General features: G+C 39.7%; 1 protein-coding gene across 1 annotated transcript in view; it reads left to right on the top strand.

Moving 5' to 3' along the window:
- The first annotated feature begins 201 nt into the window (after positions 1-201).
- SPON1 (spondin 1) overlaps positions 202-17,685 on the top strand; it is a 198,169-nt gene continuing 180,685 nt past the window's right edge. The window contains exons 1-2 of the mRNA XM_085300847.1: positions 202-543; positions 7,281-7,387. Coding sequence (XP_085156973.1) covers positions 321-543; positions 7,281-7,387 — 330 coding nt within the window. The 5' untranslated portion in view covers positions 202-320. The remainder of the gene's footprint in view (positions 544-7,280; positions 7,388-17,685) is intronic.

The raw sequence follows: 17,685 nt of genomic DNA, 5'->3' as shown, positions 1-17,685 counted from the left end.
GGGCTCGGCTCGGCGCGGCTCTGCTCGGCGCGGCTGACCACGCACTGCCGCGCCGCCGGTCGCCCGCGCTGAAACAAAACAGCGCGGCGCTCCGGCATCTGGGCAAGATCAGGCTTCCCTGCCCCCGCCCCTGCTCCCTCCCTCGCTGCCTGCCTCCCCGCCCCGCGCTCCTCTCCCTCCCTGCTGCCGCCCTCCGCTCCGCTCCGCTCCGCTCCGCTCGCCGGCAGCCGCCGAGCTGCTCCCTCCGACCTGGCCGCGCCGCTCTGCCGGGGCGCAGGCACCGCCGGCCGCCCCCGCCGCCCCCCGCGCCCAGCCCGAGGATGGGGCTGCCCCTGCGCCCCTTCGCCCTGCCGTTCCTAGCCCTGACTTTCCCCTTGGTGGCCCGGGGGTTTCCTGACGAAACCCTGGAGAAAGCCGCGAAGTCGGAGGGCTATTGCAGCCGGATCCTGCGAGCCCAGGGCACGAGGAGGGAAGGGTACAATGAATTTAGCCTCAGGGTGGAAGGCGACCCGGAATTTTACAAACCCGGGAACAGTTATCGGGGTAAGTTGGCTGTTCTCTGTTTCCAAAAATAATAACAGTGGCCAGGACAAGTGTCAGTGAAACTCCGAAGTGTCTCTCCCCATCGTCTCCGTAGCCCGTTTGGGGTGACTGTATGTGTGTGTGTATGTGTGTGTGTGTGTCACTGTGGGTTGAGGCAGGGTAATATACCCCCACACATTACTTTCTTGGGGATGCTTTCATGACAAGCAAGAGGGAGTTGGATTGCACAGTGTCACTTCACTCCCAAATATTAGCTTGATATCAAGAGGAATTTCCTCTGTCTTTTGTAAATTCTCGCTGCTGGTTGAATGCCAGCACAGGATCGCAAGTTGGTGTGGCACAAGAAATGTGCTCTTCCTCCTGTTCACCTGGCTCGGTGGGATTTCTTCCTACCCCATTAAATATAGCACAGTGGCGAGCAACCGTAACATCCAGTGGAAAGGAGAGGAAACTTGGAGGTAATTGTTCTTGTCCTGAAATATAAATGTTAATATAATGAGTTAGCATATGGGCAAACAGTGATGTAGGAGGTTGCCAACTTCCCACATTTTCCTCTTATGTTTATCCCCTATCCCTCTTTTCTTTTTTTCTGGGGGAATGAACAGATGGTGCAAACAGGAAAGAGGCAGAGACGGTGCTAATGACCACTGTAAATAAGAGGCATTCATTCTCTGCTGAGCTTTTCACATACAGTCCTTGAAATCAGCTTCAACTTCCAAAACACATTTCAGCGTATTTTTCTAGTAAATAGGTAAAGGCAGTTTTTAGTCACTTTGTTTGCCTTAACATACAATGCTTTTTGGAAATGAACGTTCCTGGAATATGCTTTGTATTTCTAAAGTACTTTGGAAAGAATTTGGATATGGTACATAAAAATGATCATTTTCTTTTATAAGCAAAATGAATGGTGTCTTGGACAAACCATCCTCTGGGAAAAGAAATTTTGAGAGCTTTTCTTCTAAGTATTTGTCCTGACCTGTATTAGATTCAGTGTAAAGAACAATGTTTTCTCTTTACGTGAACATGGAAATTCTAGTAAGGTAAAAAAAAAAAAGTATACCTATAATATAATCATTACCTTAAAAATGTTAAAAAAATTTGTTCAAAACCTGTTTTGAGCATCAGGCTGTAACTTTGTATGTTTTTTTGGATTAAATTTTCTCACAATAATATGTATCTTAATGTGGTGTGAGGAAATGTACATTCCCCACAAATAAATTAACTGTTCCAGACATTAGAATTAGTACATTGAGTCTGAAAGGCTTCATGTTGCATGTCAGTTTGATATGTGTTCAAGGTAGGATAGAGACAAGTGTTGAGTTCTTTGACAGAGATAAACATGTGAATGTATGTTCCTAAAGAGTTTCATGAATTATCTCTGGAAGTATCATAGGGTATCTTCAGTCATCTACCAAAGAAGTTTCTATTAGATGGAAATATAGTGGGGAAGGAAACTCCAGATGAATTAGCAGAGCTAATTTTGCAGATAATTAGGTCATGGTATTTAGAGCTCAATTAATAAAATAATCACATTAGTATATTGTAGCTTCTTAGCACTGAGAAAATTATAGGTAATGGTAAAAAGTTAAGAGGTAGACCAAAATACTTGTCCAGGTTTTTGGTATTTTAAGAAGAAAATTTTTGTGTGACATCTAAACTTATGTAAATGGTCCTTAAAGGACACTTCCTGAATGATAGAAAGAATGTAAGTAAATGATAAAAAAAAGAATGTAAGTAAATGTTCTGGTAACAAATACGTTATCCATAGCAATTGTTAACACTAATGGCATTACAGAAAGTTTTAAGAGGTCATTTTCAAAGGAAATTCCACAGCACAACTAAAACTATACTCCTGCTTTATATAAAAGTAGAGAAAATCCAACTAATTAAAAAAAGAAACTGTGGGATTACAGCAAGATTTTCTGTTTTTTTAATCTTATACAACACTGCAGAAGATTCTCACAGCCTCAAATGACTTGGAGCCAATTGTGCCTGTTCCCATAACCCCTGTCTGATTTAATGCTGTCTGGGTCCATGGCACACTCCCTAGCAGGCTTCTGGAATAAACTAGTTTTTATGCAAGGTGCACGACACAGGAATTAGTTCTACAAACAAAATCAGTGCTCCATCAAATTGATGGTATAGGTGCATCCATTTACATTTGTGACTTTCCTGATCATTGGTTGACATAGCACCCATGGTTTGACCACCAAGCTGCAATGACCAGAGGAAGCACTGCAGCACTCCAGTGGCATGGGAATGAGAAGACAAAGTCCACAGCTGCCCTATGCCCTTGGGAAGCTTTTATGCCCTTTCTGCAGTTAGTGATCTTTAGATCAGCCAGGAGCTGTTTGCCCATGGGGGAAGTCACTGGGGGTCTGGGCATAGGGGAGTCTTGCCTCCCATCTCACTGGAGCCACAGGAGAAGAAAATGTCCCTGAGCGCTGACAAATCTCTCCTTGAATGGATGCGCACCTCCCTTCCTCCAAGCACTAGCAGCAGTAAACCAAGACATTTTCTCTTATCTCAGGCATCTAATAATGAAGTATCAGCAGTGCTGAGGAGCCCTGCTGCTTTCCTCCCTAAGGTCCAGAAAGCAGCAGTGGCCATGGGCTTGGAGATTTCCGCTGGGGGAGAGGGGAGGGGTGTCACTGAAGTCTGATCTCCACTTTGGAGGTGCCAGTGCTGCAGCGTGTGAAGGACAGAGCCTGCGCCTGCCTCCTCTCTGAGGTTGCAAGACTGCCCCCTTCCCCCCCCCCCCCCATGGGACTGGTAGCCCAGTGCAGTTGGTGCCAGGCATGTCATCGTGGGGTCGGAGTCCCCTTGTAGCGACTGGCTGACTTAGACCATGACCAACTGCTTTTGCTTCTGCTGAAGCAACAAATTTTCCATTGCTTTCCAAGGCCAAAGTTGGGACTTAAGCTTAGAAAATGTTACTGGATAATGACCTTTGAAAGTAGTCAGTGCTGTCTTCATTGATCTGTAGAGCTAGAATAAGAATTGCATGAGATTTCCATGAAAAATGGAGTTGGTTTATCCTCTTAATATACATAAAAGAGTTTTAAAACTTAGTGTGTCTATTTCTCATGACAACATGAAATGCAAATAGTTTCCTCCATAGTATTCTGGAATTGTTATTCTGCTGAAGACAGTAAGGATGTGACTAGTATATTCCTGTTAAATATTCCTTCTCTATGGATGCAGTTTCTATTTTTAATGAAGTTTTCACTTGTAAGTCTGTTTACCTTCTCAGTTTTCAAGGACCAGCTCAGTTAACATTACATGCTTCATTTGCTTTGGTTCAAGAACTTCTCTTCTGAGTAATGTTGAATCTTTCTATTTCTTCCTGAAAACATACAAACATCTTTTACTCTAATGTATAAAGAAACTCTAATTCTGTACATATTTTAGCACCTCTCACATTTCACAAATTACTCACAGACTAGATAATAAAAGTACATTTGTTGGTACTTGTGCAATGTCTAACATAGGATGTGGTGTAACATAGAACGTGGAAAGTCAGATTTCCTGCCTGAAACCAAGCAGCAGTTGCTCTGATGATCCCAGCTGTAGCTGGGCCGCTGGCAAGGAGGAGAGGGTGCCGGAGGTGTGTGCGKACTGGTACCTTGCAAGGCATCCAGAGACTTGCCAGAGGCGACGGAGAGAAGTAACTGTTGAGTAATCTTCCTTTTAAAGTAAAATCTTTAACTTTGTTTGAGACTTGCGCTGAGATTTTACTGGTCTTTCCTGGAAGTTCATATTATTCAATGAACAATAATTGATGTGAACATTGTGTGACCAGTACTCGGCTGTTTTTTAAAATGGCACAAACAGAGCTTAGTCCCGAGAAGTAAAACTTTCTACTCTTACGCAACAAGAAGTTGCTATCTCTTGTGGAAATCCAGATGTAATCTGGCAGTTTCCCACTCCATGTGGACCCCCACCTCCTTGTTCGGTAAAGAAAAAAACATTTTAGAGCCAGTAACTACGGAACCATTGCCATAATAAGGCACTCTGTGTACGTTTATCAAACAAAAAGTTGCAATGTAACGTTATCTTAGCACGCTGGATAGTGCAGAGAATTGGCAGAAAGATTTCCAGCTCAAGCGTTAGCGTCTCTTCTGGCCGAGCTCCGGGGTGCGCAGCGTGTCCTTGAGCTGAGGTTGCACAGGCGCTTCCATCCAGCGGGGAACTGCACTGCTGCCGGGAGCTGCCGCCCGGCCTTCCTCCCCCGCAGGTCACAGTGTCCCCACCGCCAGCCGCTGCTGGCACGAGTGTCCCCGAGGCTGTGCTGGGAATCCATCCTGGGAAGGGACCCGGCTGAACTCCCCACTCAGTTTTTTGGTTTTGTTTTACTTTACAGCTGGAGCTGCTCCCTGATTCAGCTGACAGCCCAGCTGCATGCGTGCTGCTCCGTAGGAGCTGGACAAGGGGGAGGGCAGGCTCACTCTCTTCGATAGAAGTTGGGATTTATTCTGGGTTAAAGTGACTGTGTAACCACAGCATGAGTATTGCTAACCCCAGACATTCAAAAACTATGAGTCAGCTGTTGGAATGCTCTTCCTCTCTTTTTGCTGCTGATTTTTTAGCATTTCAGACATCTTATGCTTAGTAGGTAGGTGTTTTATTTAGGATTTTTAAAGTATTTTGGTTTGATCTGTAAATTTGAGAGGAAAATAATGAAACCTGTTGAGTCAGGTCACAGCTGGATTTTTCTGCTTGCATCAACATCTAAGTATCCCTGGTGTAACCTTTTATTCATAGTGATTCAGACTTCTGAATTACATATAATACATGGAAAAAATTGTTGCCTGTACAAGACTTTTACAGGAATTAGCTTCTAGGAACCAGTCTTCAAGGGAGTGTAATGGCTTCATCCTCACTGAGTTCATCAGTGCTATTCTCAATTACTGCCACTGAGAGGCTGGCCATGGGTTTTTATTTAGATTGAGCTGCAAAAGCTTACAAAATCAGTCTAATAATTAATAGGAAGATAATGAACTAATAAATTGGAACAATGCTTGAAAAGTAATTAGGAATTTTAATCCTATTATGCTACTACTTGGTTTATGTATGTAAATGTGAAAATACTATTTCTCACCCAAAATGAGAAGGTTTGACTGTGTAATCAGGTTCTATGAAGTGAGTAGAAAAGTGTGATAAAAATCATGATAGTTGTGGGCCTTGCTAGTATGCCCATCAATACCCTGTATTTGTTCAGGTATTTGCAAATAACATTAATTCTCCTTGGTCTAAACATGGCACTTTCATTTCATATTTCAATCTTTTGTGTACCTGTCCAATCCTCCTCTCTTCTTGAATAGCTGGAAAAAGTTAGGTGCATTTGCACAAAAAACATGTTTTTCAGACCCAAATATAGCTACATAATGTTAGAAATCATCAAATATCCTATTTTATATTTTCCCGCTGTTGAATTTCTGGATCAAAGAGATCTCCATTTGTTCCAAATGAACACTGAACATGTTCTGAAATCCATACTTTTTAAGGGCTGTCACTTTTAGTAATGCACTTCAATCTTTCATTGCCTGTTTGTTGAGAGGGAGCCTCTTGTGAATGCTCTTCTGTGAAGCGGCGTGGGTAGCTGCAGTTTGCTCTCTAAAGCTCTGGGTGGTCTTCGGGTTTTATTGTGCCCGTTGGGGCTGGAGAGTGCGACAGTACAGTGTACTAAAAGCCTCACAGTCTGCAGCATACTTAAAGTAAAATCCACTTTAAAGTATTAGTCCGGTTTTCTGAGTGATTTCCTTTTGTTCAGAAAGAAATATTTTCCCCTGAAACTTAACTCTGTTGCAGACTAGAATTCCTATAAGGTGTTGAAAAAGTTGGGGAATTTTAAAGTTACCGAACTGAGTCCTGCCCTGTACCTGTCAGCCCTGAGAAGGGGATGTGGTGGTGTGTAGGTACTGCAGTGATGGTGGCAAATAGCAGCAACATACCACAGTCTCTTGTATTATCTAAAAATTAAGGACACAGTCCCGATGCAGAGAATAGTAAAACTGGATTAGCTAGTATTGTGTTACTTTCTGTTGGCAGATCCAGTCACTGAAGGCTTCATGGACAAGACTGAAGTGAGAAGGGTGTTTTTGGTGGTGTGGGGATTAGCACATGTGGCTGGTGTGTGATTTGGCAGTCACAGCTGTCGGCACAATTTTAGAGGACTGTTTTAGCCCCCAGTTAAACTGTATGTCCAGTTCTGCCCTGAGGTTAAGAGAGTGGAACGATGGTTTTAGAGCTACCGCCTCTATCGGCTGCGGCGCCATGTGGAGTGTAGTTCAGTGGGAGCAGTTAGTACAAGAATCTCGCATTACGGCTCTGGATCTGGACACTTTCTGTGTACTACTGGCTAGATCCAGGTCTCTTCTTGGAGTAGGACCAAAGCTGAAGCCAAATGCTTCAGGAGATGTTCCTTCACGTCAAAAAATCCTCTAGAGCTGAGCAGAGTAGTAGTCTGCTTTAAAAAGAAGTCTGGGTGAAAATAGCTGAGATGTTTCACATTAAAACTCTGCCAATGCTTTTCAGTTTACGTGGAAATTTGAGCTGAACTTGTTTGTATTCTGACTGGCCCTACTCCATGTTGTTAGCACTCTAGCTTTTGTTAATACGAATTCAGAACACCCATTTCAAACTGAACTCTGAAATGATATGCATGCACGTGGCTGATTTCACAGCTGATACTGTGTTTCCTTTATTTATTTAATTATTTCTATTTTATATCTCAGTGACACTTTCTGCTGCCACTCCTGCTTATTTTCGAGGATTCACATTGATTGCTCTCAAGGAGGGTAAAGAGGGTGACAAGGAAGAAGACCATGCAGGAACGTTTCAGGTGAGAGATCTTTCCCTGAACTGTATCTTCTAGGACTTTACCTTACTGTTTGCTGTGCTCAAAGGGAGCCATCATTTGCACAGCAGAATATGCTTGAGTAAGGATAAATATTTGTGCATGTTGGCCTGAATAAGAGAGCAGAATAATATATTTTATATTCTGTGCAACCTCTTCAAGAGGTTAAGGCATTTGTATCATGACTTCAACTCATCTGCCTAGGATACCTGGATTTCTGTTAGTCAAAGTTAATATGCAAATGATTTTATCCAAATCTTTTGCTTTTTGCATTGCATTTTTTTGTCTAGATATTTTGGTCCATTCAAATGTAGATTATGCTTCTGAGAAGTGTGCTTTCCACAACTGTAATGATTATTTTATCAGTCATAAATCAGATTCTGCTCTCCTAAAGAGGCTCGTTATTACTTTACTTAACAAACAAATTGAGCAGGACAAAAAGCTGCTTTGTCGTAATAAAAGGGCCACGAGTCCAGAGTTATGATTCACAAAATAGTATTTTAAGCTATTTCAGTATCACATTGTTGGAAGTATTTTGGACAAAATTGAGAAAACGCATCGTATTTATGAAAGTGGATAGAAATTACATAGGTTTGTTGTCCAGGATTCTCAGACTAGATGCTGTTTTTCTAGCTGTTTGACATTCTGAACTGAGAAACATTACTATTTATGATATTAGTTACAGTTTATAGGAGGAGTAATATTACTGAGGAGTGCTAATTTTAATAATGATTTATAGAGAAAAGATTTCACTTATCACTAAGAATAACCTCCATATTTTCAAGAGAAATATTGAAAGATTTTAATTCTGATGAGCTATGTGGGGGAGGAAATCAATCTAATCATAGCATCTCTTCTTGAAATGTCTTTCATTGTTAGCATATAGCAAATATGATGAGCAAACTCGGTCCGTATTTGTCCTGTTTTCCTGTCTAGTCTATTTAGAGACTTCTTTCTTATTTTCATATATTAAGAGGAAAATCTAGAATAAGTGATAACTTATTTGTTGTTGGAATAATTCCACTTTCCCTAAAACAACATGTTTTCCTGATATTATTTGGGAAAAATCTTTGAAATGGACAGTACAAAAGGAAAAAAAAAAAAAGCCCTCAAAACTCAACATTAAAGCAGCAGCTAATATTAAGGAGTAGAAATGTTGTCCTTCATCACTTTTAAAAGAAATTTCGTACCATTCATTTCTGTATTTCAGTTGTTAATGTCTCTGTCACTATAGCTAATGGGAAAGATTTGGCATGAGTTTTGCCTTTATGGCCAGATGCTTGTCTAACTCATAATAAAGTGAGAAACTTGCTAAGCTTTGCCGAAGGAATTATAAAATGAGCGGAGAGTGGGAGGCAAATGGAAATTCTAAATAGATCAAAAAAAGAGAAAAAGCCTAATGGAAGCCTAATGGATCTCAGTGGAGGGAAGATTGTTTAATTAGCCTTATTATATGGATTGCAATCTGAAATCAGTATTTTAATTGGCAGATGAGAGTTTCAGGTTTTCTGCATAACTAAATTTGTGTTTTTGTGGCACAAACGGTACTTGCTGTGCTCTTCCCACATTACCACAATTAACAGATGTTCATTCAGATAGTGCCTGCCAGTGCTGCCTGTATTAATACAGGATTTGAGATTCTTATTTAAGTATCTAATGATTACCTATGCTGATGAATACTGATACCTCTTGAATCATGACTAGGTACTAGGAACTAAAGGAGCAAAAATTCTTTAGTACAAACATGTGCAGTGTTGGATTACAATGTGAAGATGCTAATAGTGTCAAAACAGTTTTGCCAAAAAAGGAAAAACTATGTATAGTAATTTGCAGGACATTTACAGTTATGTATTTTCTGTGCTCGAAGAGAAAATATATTATTCAATATATTAGTTAATGAACTCAGCAAAAATCAATAAGTAATGGCAGAAGACTAGATGCAGGTTCAGGACTACTGGTATAGAGCTCTGCCTCCAGGAGGAGACACGTTTGTGGTTCAAATCATAGCCAAAACGAAGCAATACATCTGAACGCACCATGCAGAGCCAAGAATTTTGTTCATATTCGCAAGACTTTGTATAACCAGAAAAGAAATTAACAGACATTGACAAAATAACTCAAACTCACATATACTCCCCCCCCCCCACCATTTAATATATAAAACCCAATATAAAACACCATATTTTTAATCCTGTGAGGGCCACTTCCAAATTAAGGCATACGGATTGCATTGATGGTCATGGGAATAATCTGCATGGACGTTCTGTGCTCAGGCAAAGATCCCACTGGCATCGCGAGGTCAGGTTTACGTAGCTGTTGAGCGCTGAACTGATCATGGGCCATTGCAATGCCTGAAAATGTCTGAGGGGAGCACGTGCTAGAGTAGCAGGGTGTTATATCCAGACTGGAATTGCCAGGGCTGTTACGACCCTCGTGGCACGCTTGGGCAGGAATAGCGTTCTTTCCCGTGGTCAGTCACGCTGCAGCCGGCGGAGKTCTGCAGCATTGCGAAGGGTGAGCCCGCGGGAGGTGGCTGCCGGCAGTCTGCCCGCAGGGGCTGTGCTCTGCCTTTCCCGACCTCCTCGTGGCTCCTTTGCTCTTCTCTGACTCCGCAAGCCAGCAGATGTGGTCATTAAGCTTTAAGCTGCAGAGCATTAAGCTGCATTAAGCATTAAGACTTGATCTTATGCATAGCATAAGTGTTAAAATTCTTGGTTGGACAGGTGTTTTTTGCTTTACTCTTTAGGGTATCCTTTTATTTGCCCTAAAGTAGAGACCCTTTGAGAAGTGTAGGTTGTTCTGCACAGTTCTAAATCATTTTTTCACTGAGAAAAACAAGAACTTAAAATCTGTTTTTACTGTCATTTCTTTATCTAATGTGGCCAAACTTCTACTACTTTGTCCTCATAAGCATACTCAGGGTACATTTTCGCTTCAAAATAGATCACATTGTTTCCCACAAGCACATAATCATATGTTGAATAGCTAAATTGAATATAGGTAGGGACTTATGGATGCCAAATTAASTCATAGAAGTTTAGGGATGTAATAATATGACTGTTACGCCAGTGGTAGTTGTACATCCCAGTGCTGTGCAGCATTATGAGAGCGTGGGATAGACTTTCCCATTTGGCCTCTTTATATAAGCCTTTCCCAACTGCTGTCCTGCTGCACCAGACTGCTGAACTTTCTGTTTTGTAGTGTTTAGCAACAGTCTGCAAATTGTTTGATGGCAGTTTAAAGGCAAATTATGCTCGAGGGCAATGATCAAGCACTGATTGACTATAGAACAGCATCTATGTAGGCCACTTTAATCAACATGCATATGAAGTGTAATAGATTTAATTTAGTAAATAATGCAAAATAATAGAATTTTAGTGCTGAACCTCATCTTATCTATCCTACTCTGAGAAGTATTCCAAGAAATATTCCAAGAAAATTCTTGGTGGATGTTTTTTGGATCTATTCTTAAGAAATCTTTGTGAAAAAAAATCCATAATATATCCAGATAGCCTGTTCAAATACTTCAGTATATTATACTTTACAGAAAGTTTAAAGAAAAACTTAAGAGTTTTCCCAAGTATCTAAACTGAGTCTTTGCTAACATTTTAATTTGATTTCTTACCAGACAATCCTCCTAAACTGATGATCTTTTAATATTATAGAAGACAGTAATTCTGAAGTTTCCTTTATTCCTTTTCCGATTGCCCTGTTTCTTATTAAAATTATCATCTTCTCATTGCATTTTTTTTAACGTTGCCATTTCTGTAGACAAGTGAGAGTCCGGTCTTATTTATATTGGAACTGTGCACAGTAGTCAACCTGAGTACCTCCACATACAATCATATAGAATCCAGAGACAAAAATTCATTAGACTATTATAATCACTTCCCTTGTTGGCATGCAGCATTCTCCAAGTATATGGGGCTTTATTGCAGTACTATCACAGTATTTGTGTGTGGTCAACGATAAAGACCTAGATCCTTTCTTGCACATGCTGCTGCCTAATTTTGTGTCTATGCATTTTATTCCATGTGTASAGTTGTGAATTTGTCTTACTGAATTTGATCTTGACTGTGTTCTCAATTTATCAAGAAAACATGGAATTACAATCCTATCTTTCAAAGCACTCACCATTCCTTAGAAATTGGTGTTACTTGTGGACTTCATCAGTGATATTTGTTTAATCTAACTGAAGTATAATATTGTTAGCAAATGTGACCTGTTTTTCTCATGTATTTTGAGTCATAAAGACTCGAAATTAGACACTTCTCTGTCTCACTTTGGCATAATCAGCCATTGGATTCTTGTGTTATACTCGCTGTTTTTGAGATGACTTACTTCCAAATGCTTTCAGCACAATGTTCCTAAAGATGACCTTTTACTCTGCTGCTAGGAACATAAGAGGGCTTGACTTGGTTTGCTTTAGAGTGAATCAGGAAATTCTTAGTTTGTCACTGAACTCATCACTCATTAAAGTAAAGCCAATGTAGGAGCAGAAGCAAGAACAATATTTGAGAGAGTGAAACTTTCATTAAGGGTATAGCATTTATAAAAGCTAGAGGTATGTGATAAAGAAGAAAACGTTTAAAGAAGCTTGGAGTATTAGTGGATAAGTAAGAAAATTAAGTGGTCCTTTATTCTGAGTCCTCCTCCAGGTTTACACTGAAGCAGTAGTGCCAAACATTGCTTTTGTTTTCAGAGACATGCTCATTTGTGATCATTTATGCTTTTTTGATGCTGGTTAGTTGCCCAATGGGCTTACCCAAGCTTTTAGAAAGGCAGTTCCTGAGTTGCTGTGTTCTGGCATTGTATAGGAATTGTAAGAAAGTGCTTGGCATACTTCATTTTGAATGTAGCAGTCTTAAAAGACTTCTAGCAATGTCTCATGATTTATCAGTTCTTGTATTTCGTTTGTTTATTTTTCTAAAAAGCATAAAAGACAATTATTTCCTGAGATTTTTTTAATATTAAAATAAAGTTGTACTTACCATGTTGCACTCAACCACTTAGGTTTTTCTAATCTTATATACCAATGTGAATACATTAGGCTACTAGTAAGTGATTTGTCTGGAGATGTATAAAATGATGCAGTTCTGTTTAACAAATGAGTTCAGAGCTTTGCTAGTATTTTGCTCATGTTTGCCTGCTATACTCTTACTTTCCTAGTGTCTTAAGACAGAAACTGAGTCTGTCATGTAAGCATATGGAACTGCATTTTTACTTCTTTTCAATGTGAAATGTTCAATCATCCACTGGCTTGCAGTTCAGCTTTCTTGAAAAAAAAGCTTCCTTACCCACTAGTGAATGAAAACACAATATTCCTATCTAGTTAAAATTCTGAATTTTAAAAATTGTTAAGTTTTCTTGAAGGAGGACTGAGACATTTGAAGTGGGAAATGCGATCCCCAAGTGACATACAAATTGGGAGAGGAAGAAGGAAAAGAATGGATGAGATATTTATTTACTTGTGGCTTTAAAACTGGTGACTATGTGGCCACTGCATGTATACCTAGTTTACATTTATCAAACAGAAAAGAGCACAAGGCTCTGTGAATTGGCTTCAAAGAACGGATGCAGTACCAAAAAAATGGGGTGGGAAGGGAGGGTTTGAAGTTGCATCCAAACCCCTAAATGAAAATTATTTTTCTAAAGTTTTGATCAGCAGTTTCACAGTCAGCAGGAGATAAATCAATCTGAAACAGTTGTACATAGTCATTAAATTCATGATCCAACACCTTAATTAAAAGAGTGTATTAAAGATAAAAGGATGAGGAGATGCCAGGTATACGATTTGGAGACTGAGAAGGCAGAGATGAATTCTGAGTCTGTAATCTAAATGCTGTATTTATCTCATTGCCTTTTTCATTTACGAGAGTATTTCTGAATTTATGCTAAAATACAGTCTCTCTTTACAATTACCATACAAGAATCATTGGGTATATTATTCTAGACAGATCTAAGAATTTTATAACAGTAACATAAGCTTTAGTTCACCTTTTCTTTAGGGTGGAATTGAGTGTCCTTGATGAAGATCTTCAGGCATTTGCTAGAACTCATTGACTTCCATTTCATGATGCTCTGGGCATCGGTTGATGCCCAGCTTCTAAAATGAGTTAAAAATAAAGTAGTAACTTGTTGCAACTATTTCTCCTGTTTATTGGAAAATGTGAACATTTTGAATGAGACTAAGTGACACTGGAGAATCCTTAACCTAATCTATGTAGGGGCAAGGTACTGGTTAAAATAGTCTCAAGAGGTAATTGAGTGTTGCTTTGGACAATAAAAGAGAACTGTACAAAATAAGTGTGATAAGTGTCAGGAACTTGCAGAAGAGGAACAGCTCCGTGGTCATGATTATTTGGTGCTGAACAGGCTGCAGAAAAAGTCAACTAGTTTTCAGCCATGTATGGATTTTTTAACCCCTTCTTTCCATTGATTTTGTGTGTTCTGGTTTTTGTTAGGAATGAGGCAACAAACTTTATAATGCAACAGCATCAATTTTTTGAATGTATTAATTGCAGGTTGTTTATATCTTGGGAAACTCCCTCAACTCAATATACATAGTTGCTGTGTCTTCTAAAAGGAATTACTGAAACCACAAACCAGTTGAAGTAAGAAAATATGAGAAATTGCTAAATACTGCTTCAATATGTAGTGGATATTTGAAGTACTAACTAAAACATTTATCAAGAGGGGAAAAAGTAAAATGTACTTACTTGCAACACAACATAGTTCACTACTGAATGAAACTGGGTTTCTGATTCTTATTCTAGAGTCTTGCTTCTGTTATAATTTACTTCAACTGTGCAAGTTTTCACATAGTTTCCCAGTTTAAGAGAAAGAAAGCTCTGAAGCTTTCTCTGAAAGCCTGTTGGAATTGATGTGGTCCAGACTTTTCCACTGTATGTGGTGGGAGTATGAGAGATAATAGACGTGAGCTGAAACAAGAGTGGTTAGGACTGTTAATAAGAAAACACTTTTTCCCCATGAGGACAGTCAAGCTGCAACAAGTTGTCCAGARAGGTTGTGCAGTTTTCAGCCTTGGAGATTTGCAAGACTTGCCTTGTTAAAGACATGAGCAACCTGGTCTGTGCTCACAGCTGATCCTGCTGTGAGCAGGAGATTGGACTAGAGACTTCTTGTGGTCTTCTCTAACATGAATTATCTTATCACGTGATCTGAAAGTGAAAAAGTCTAAACATGACACAAGTATTTGTATCTTTAGTAATGTATTTTAATAAGTAATGTATTTTGATAATTGCAGTCATGAGCAGTCTCTAGTACACATATACCATTTAGTGTACTACATGCAGTTTCTAGTGTGAGAGATGTAAAAACATTCTGCATAGGTACTTGAATCTGAGTAAGTTCATAACGCTTAATTTTGTATCTAAAAACTTGTCTGTATATACCTTTGTGCTAAATACTTGTAAGCGCTTAACTGGAGACCTCTTTTTACCCTTTGATAAGCCATGCACACACTGGTGGAAAATTGATTGTATAACCCTGACTCCCTCTTAGTAAGCACCACTGGAGTGCCTTTCAAAAGCATTTGCTTGATATGTCACTACCATCAGTTTTAAACATTTAAAGTCTTTTTTTGTTGTTGTTGTTTTAGTTTCTCTTCTGCCTTTTGTGGGTTTTCTTTTCCTTTCTTCCCCCTTTTCTGATCTCTTTGCTTGGCTGTGGAAGCTATAGCCAAGCAAACATTGCTTCTAGCCATGTAGTTTCTAGCCCTCTTGCCCTCTTTTTTTTTTTTTTTTTTTTTTTTTTTTTTTTTTTTTTTTTTTTTTTTTTTTTTTTTTTTTGTATTTTACTATTTTTTTTTTTTTTTTTTTTTTGTCTGGTGGAATAATGATCTTTCTTGAGGATAACTTCAAATGGTGTTTGTGTCACAGTACATAGTAATTGCTTTTATTGTTTAGGAAAGGGTCATACCCGAACAAATATTTCATTTGTTGATGCTTCAAGTTCCACTTTCCAAACAAGCAAATAAACAAAACCCCCACAAGAAACATGCCTGTTAGGATATGTTAGTTAAAACTACAGACTTCTTTTCAGACCCAAGGATTCAAGTTACTCTGAGTCCAGCTTCTGCACTGTTTTGCAGTCTACCTCTGTCTACCTCTGCAGTGCCAGATTATGTCATGGTAAGACATCAGAAATGCCTAGTTTAATCTCCTGCTAAAAAAATGTCTACTAGACTGTTCAATTTCTTGCATTAGACAAGACTTTCTGGCCCCCAGAGACTCCTGAAGAGGCTCATTAGAGAATTGTTGCCTAGAATTTGACACTAACACTTAATCAATCACCTCCACTCTGTGGGAAGACCTAAAGAGAAGAAATTGCTCTGGAAGTATTGTGCTTTTCTGTCGTGGAGACTCCCATCTTCAGACACACCACTGTTAGGATTCCCGTTATGGACTTCTTGGGACTTGGAACTATCTGATGCCTTTTGGGGCTTCTCTGTGCAGATCTGGTGTCAAGACCTGATGCCAGTTTTGCATTTGCAGTTACTTCCTTGAGAACTGAAGACCAGTTCTGGAAGTGCAGATCACACTAATTCTCTTTTTGTCAGTCAGTGGAAGTTGTGCTTTCTTCCACTTAGGCAGCATTTAAGAGGACACATCTATCTCACTGACTCTAAAAGAACATATTTCAAATATCCATTCCCTCCAGCCAAGGTAATCTACCTAAGTCATTGTTTTTTCACTATTAAATAGGCATTGCTTGGATGGTGACTCATCTGAGCCAGAGATTTTGCAAAGGACATTTAACCCTGTGGCAACAACCTGATACTTTACCTGCTTGACTGGTTCTTGAATGGCAGGTGTAGGGAAAATCCTTTAGCGTCTTCAGACAATAATTAAGAGGTCTTCAGTTCTCCAGGCTTCACAGTCAAGTGAGGCAAATCAGTTCTCACCACAAGCCATTGCTGAATTCCTGCTACCAGGCCGAATTCACTTTTTGCTCTGCCAGTTGTCTTGAGAACCACTTTCTGAATTCAAAAGGCAGTTTGTCACTACTGAAGTGACAACATATTTAGCTCTTATTGTTCCAGATTGTGTATGTGACTTTCTTGGATCTAGATGCAATCTACCCCTACAGTCCACCTCCTTCACAACTGTTCCCTTTCTAATGATGGTAAGAACTTCTCAGTGTTTGCAGAGGGATACTGTTTCAACTTCCATTGCTGTCCTGAACAACAGTGATTGATTATTCGCTTTGATTAGATAGCTCTTTCTCATGACCTAACAACCTAAGATCATTAGTCATCTGATCACAGTATATTTCCATTCAAAATAATGCAGACTGTGTCCACAATTCCTTTCCTGTGTACCATGAGACATAAATCCAGGTAACAGTGAATGATGCTGCCATTTTTTCTTAAAACAAAGGYGGTGGAAGATCTTCTTTTATTCAGGGAAGTGTCAATATCTTTTGATTTTGGTCCGTTCAGCAGGATGTTTGCCTTTAAGTGGTTTATCCTCATATACTTTCATAGATGTTCTTACTCATTTCACTCTGTGCAATCAAGAATGGAAATACATAATGATAACTTTGGAATGATAGGTAAAGACTGCTTCCTCCAGAAGAGTCTCCCTCTTCATCTTAGATAGCAAGAGCAAATATCAGATGTTCAGCTTTGGTGCTAGTTTTTACTCAAGACACATATTTCTGTTTTTTTTTTTTTTTTTTTTTGGCTTCCAAAGACTATAAAGTAAGACCATGAAGTAGTTTTAAGAAGTAGTGGTTTTTCTTTCCCTGACCTAGTTGAGAGTATTTGGAGTCCAAGACTAAAAAAGCTGTACAATATTGCTTTTTCTCCCAGACCTATTCCTGCAGAACTCCAGGAATTTGTCTCATCCAGGCCTCTGTCTGCTCCCAGCATGATGCTGGGTTACTTCAGTATCAAAACAGCCTTGTTCTTCCCTGGTTTGTGAAGTCTGGGATTGTAAGGATAGCTGTACTTATACAGAAGAACCTCTTCCGACAAGTCCTCTCATCAGAATTTATCTTAGATTGCTTGCTGTATACCGCCACATTATGATCACCTGAGTGTTAATGATCACCTAAGAGTTATTTCTTTCCATTAACATCAACTCCTGACAGAGGGATTCTTGGTGTTCCTCTGCTGAATAGCTGTATAAATTTGAGAGGCCTCGTGAGACACTGCCCCAGTGAGCAGTCCCACTAGTGAGCCTTGAATTCAGTCCTGCCTCTTCCCACACTACCGTTCTGTTTCCCCTCRAACCACTCGCAGCCTGTTAGCAGCCTCA

Source organism: Rhea americana, unplaced genomic scaffold (genome assembly GCF_003343005.1).
Source record: "Rhea americana isolate MKP2758 unplaced genomic scaffold, rheAme1 scaffold_17, whole genome shotgun sequence".
NCBI classification, from domain to species: Eukaryota; Metazoa; Chordata; class Aves; order Rheiformes; family Rheidae; genus Rhea; species Rhea americana.
The sequence above is the reverse complement of the archived record's forward strand: the minus strand, read 5'-3'. Positions and strand labels throughout refer to the sequence as shown.